We start from the raw sequence: 4,289 nt of genomic DNA on the forward strand, positions 1-4,289 counted from the left end.
AGCCAGTTTCCACACGGACACATTAGCGTGTGGACCCATATTGACAATGCGCACGCGCCGATTGTCTCCGTCCTCTGCTCTCTCTCGAATCTCGTCTTTCATTCCATTGTCAGGTCTTGTTATCGGGTTGTTCTTATTTCTTGCGCTTGTAGATTCTGCATATTATCTTTAAGGATTGTCATATTTTCTTAATAGAGATAAAACAGCAGCAACCATTGTCTGTCAAATAGATGTATAATAGTTTCATACGGGTATAAGAGAAGAACTACAATTACTGTACTAAAGTTTTCTGAAGTTACAGTTATCATTTGGCCTGGATGTGGACTGTCAATGGCGTGTGTAGAGACATCAGGTAGCTAGGTGTGCCAGTGCAATATCTCATCACTGCAACAATATAACCAAGTTTTCAGTACATTTTCAATGCTAGTTATCATGATTCTGTTCTATTTGGATACTTTTTATGTCGACTAGACCTAAACTGGTTTTGGTTTCATTTTTTATTTGTTCTACAGATGACAGAGTAGGAGAGGTCCTGCTGAATAGGTGAGTTTTACTTTCACAGATACTCATAAAACTGACCACAAAGACGCATCCTATAGACACACCTAGCTGTAAACCTGTGGGGTTGGGAATTGACAAAAACAGACAGCAAAAAAAAAAAAATGTATTCTCTACATTATCAGTTAAGTGCAAGGAAGAAATGAAAACCGGCAGACACTGTGTGTCGTGACAACAGTAGTTTAGTTTGACACACTACAGCAGGCTATGTGCTCTAAGAAGGGGTAGTTCTGGACCAGAATGCTGTCTCGTCCCCAGAGTGATGCGGGAGCAGCTGGAGGAGGTGTTGTCATCAGAAGCCCTGGTAGTGCTCCCCACAGAAACCCAGGAGGTTGAGAGTGATCAGGAGCAGAAGGTGGTGTTACAGCTGGCTGTGATGATACGGACCATCGGAGACGCAGTCAAAAAGGACGGGAAGCTGGACGAGTCAGTTGACATTAGAGCCATTGCTTTGTGTTTTACAGTACCTGTTCAATTTCTCAAACTGATTTATTTTTTTATTTTTTATCGTGTGAATTCACGTTGATGAATCTGATGCAGTAGACTACCCAGCAAACCGGGAACATTCCCATAACATTATCTAAGCGTCACATTAAGTTCTAGTTAGGGTTTTATCTAACATTAGCATTTTTTTTTCATCAGAAAAAGTTTTAAATGAAATATCCTTGCAATGTTCTCCTAACATTCACTAAAATGTTGTGCACAACATTTGTAATAATCACAACAGAACATTCCCCAAATGTTCTCATTCGGTTTCCAGGTAATGTAATAACAAAAACTAAATGTGTTCTGGGAACGTTCATGCAACATCAGGCACATTTTTTGTACAAACACTGTATAATCATCAAGTGGACAGTTTTTGTGTTATGAGAACATTTGCCGCAACCTAACGAATGTTCTGGGAACTTTCACAGAACCAATTTTGGTTTGCTGGGTAGGTAAACAAATATGAATATAGAGTATGTGTGTCTATCTGTGTGTTAGTTTACAATGGTCTAAGTCAGTAGTCTAATTCCTACCCTACCTCCCTCAACCCGTCTGTCCGAGCAACAGTGCGATAGATGGAATGGTGGGGCAAATGACCAGCAAGACCAACTACTGGAAGTTGGTAGAAAAGGTATTTGAGGATGGTCAAATCACCTGGGAGAGAATTGCTGTGCTGTTCTACGTAGCAGGGAGGATAGCTGTCAAGGTATGTTATACACTGTTCTTGTTACTTTGTTATTATTATTATTGGACGTACAGTACAATCACTGTTTGTAAGCGTGTGTGTGTGTGTATTAAATCACTCTTTTCGTTTCTGTTAGGTGGTGATTGCTAACCTCCCCCAGTTAGTGAAGGACATTCTGAAGTGGACTCTGGAGTACTTCAGAAGCAAATTACTGGACTGGATCCAGAAACATGGAGGATGGGTAAGATATGGATACCATCAGAGGCTGTCCCCCAAGTGTTTCCCCTTTGTATTAAAATAAACCAAATGGGCAATATTGTATATTGATATAAACTTGGTCTTGGTTGAAGTGTATGATGTGGTATTAACTGTTGTAAGAGAAAACTGAACTTGGATTGTCATTGATTTCTCTCTTTCGGCCCTCTTTCTTTCTCCTCTTTTTCTTCTCCCCCTTTCTCTCTCCTCATCTTTCTTTGTTCCCCCTCTTTCTCTTCTCCCCCTATCTTTCTCTCTCTCTTCCCAGGTGAACAGTTTTGCTGAGCTGGCACGTGTGCAGGTGGAGAGGATGTCCTCTATGAGCGCCTGGTCTTCAGGGCTCATCCTGGTCTTCCTCGGAGGTGTCATACTGGGTAGTGTCATCACCTGGAAACTCTCCAGGAGGACGTGACACACACACACACAGTCCCACTCCGGTTCAAGCACAATTGTGTGACATGACATGCAAACGTGTGGGCGTGCGCACACTCACACACAAATATATTTGTTTACCTAGCCTATGTATTATTAGTTACCTACCTTCTGGTTTACTCAGGATAAAGAAGATGACCAGATGCTGCTGGAAGTGGTGTTGGAGAGCCAGTAGGAGGCAATCTTTCCTCTGGTCAAAAAATTATAATATCCCAATGCCCCAGTGCAAAGATTGGCGCAGCGGTCTAAGGCACTGCATCTCAGTGCTTGAGGCGTCACTACAGACCCCCTGGTTCGATTCCAGGCTGTATCACAACCGGCCGTGATTGGGAGTCCCATAGGGCGGCGCACAATTGGCCCACCGTCGTCCGGGTTTGGCCGGTGTAGGCCGTCATTGTAAATAAGAATTTGTTCTTAACTGACTTGCCTAGTTAAATAAAGGTTAAATATTTTTTGGTTGTTTTAAACGATTGGGGACATTGCCCTGTGTAGGGTGCCGTCTTTCGGATGGGACGTTAAAACGGGTGTCCTGACTCTCTGTGGTCAATAAAGATCCCATAGGACTTATTGTAAGAGTAGGGGTGTTAACCCCGGTGTCCTGGCTAAATTAATCTGGCCCTCATACCATCATGGCCACTTAATCATCCCCAGCTTCCAATTGGCTCATTAACCCCCCCATTCCCCAGATCATTGCTGTAAATGAGAATGTGTTCTCAGTCAACTTACCTGGTAAAATAATGGTAAAATAAAACTCATTTTTATCAGTGCCTTCAGAAAGTATTCACACCCCTTGACTTTTTTCACAATCTGTTGTGTTACAAAGTGGGATTAAAATGGATTAAAAAAAATATATATATATGTCAACGATCTACACAAAATACTCTGTATACATCTCTGCACTTAGAAAAAGTGTGCCATCTGCACTGCTATTTTAGTTATCAATTCATTTGATTATTCTCAAATTGATTTAATTTACTTATCTCAGCAATTTGAGTTTTTTTTGTATAGTTGTCTAATGTTGGTGTGGCATATTCTGTTTTAATGTTACTCCTGAATCACTAAAAATCATGTTAAACACTATTATTGCACACAGAGTGAGTCCATGCAACTTATTATGTGACTTGTTAAGCACCTTTTTACTCCTGAACTTATTTAGGCATGCCATAACAAAAGGGTTGAATACTTATTGACTCAAGACATGTCAGCTTTTCATTTTTCATTAATTAGTAAAAGATTCTAAAAACATAATTCCACTTTGACATTATGGGGTATTGTGTGTAGATCAGTGACACAAAATCTAAATGTCATCCATTTTAAATTCAGGCTGTAACACAAAGGGGTGTGAAACACATGTGAAAGTCCAAATTTGATTTTCACATGTGAAAGTCTTTCACATGTGAAACTGCAATTCAAATGTGAGGTGAAAACATGTTATTCTCACATGTGAAAGGGTGGCGTTAACATGTGAACTCTATATTGAATACATGTGAACAAATGGTTTCACATGTGAACAACTGACCTCGCATGTGTCTCTTGTTTTCAAATGTGACATTTGAGCTCAACATGTGAACAGTTATTTCATGTGAAAATACGATTTCAAATGTGAAAATGCAATAAAATGAAATAAATGTATATCATCACATGAAGTGTTCCAAAACCACATGGTTTCAAATGATTTCACATGTGAAATTTCACGTGAAATAAAATGTTACATGTGCAAAACGTAGAAATTTCACATGTGAAATCATGTGGTGTTTCCCGTAAGGGTATGTCATTTACATTACATTTACGTATGTCATCATGTTTGTTGGTATCCTGCTAGACTAGGGTATCTGTGCCTGAAATGAGAAACCAGTGTAAGCCTAACAGTCAA

General features: G+C 40.0%; 1 protein-coding gene across 2 annotated transcripts; it reads left to right on the plus strand.

Annotated features, from left to right (window-relative positions):
- Window positions 1–90: 90 nt before the first annotated feature.
- Window positions 91–2,624, plus strand: baxb (BCL2 associated X, apoptosis regulator b). Of its 2 annotated transcripts, none has more exons than XM_041862591.2 (6): window positions 91–360; window positions 513–543; window positions 817–984; window positions 1,612–1,750; window positions 1,866–1,970; window positions 2,253–2,624. In XM_041862591.2, exons 3-6 carry the CDS (start codon window positions 821–823, stop codon window positions 2,394–2,396), a joined length of 552 nt encoding a protein of 183 aa, XP_041718525.1. In that variant the 5' UTR covers window positions 91–360; window positions 513–543; window positions 817–820; the 3' UTR covers window positions 2,397–2,624. The 2 variants fall into 2 exon arrangements, with proteins under 2 accessions (XP_041718525.1, XP_041718524.1); XM_041862590.2 differs by having other exon boundaries at window positions 91–352.
- Window positions 2,625–4,289: the final 1,665 nt, after the last annotated feature.

This window comes from Coregonus clupeaformis, chromosome 35 (assembly GCF_020615455.1).
Source record: "Coregonus clupeaformis isolate EN_2021a chromosome 35, ASM2061545v1, whole genome shotgun sequence".
Lineage (NCBI taxonomy): Eukaryota > Metazoa > Chordata > Actinopteri > Salmoniformes > Salmonidae > Coregonus > Coregonus clupeaformis.

What these genes read in the sequence shown, in the direction of transcription:
- baxb (XM_041862590.2), top strand. Translation starts at nt 331, where the DNA reads ATGGCGTGTGTAGAGACATCAG. An exon ending in GGCGTGTGTAGAGACATCAG is followed by an intron (nt 353 to 512) that starts GTAGCTAGGTGT and finishes TTTGTTCTACAG; the next exon opens with ATGACAGAGTAGGAGAGGTC. An exon ending in AAGGACGGGAAGCTGGACGA is followed by an intron (nt 985 to 1,611) that starts GTCAGTTGACAT and finishes TCCGAGCAACAG; the next exon opens with TGCGATAGATGGAATGGTGG.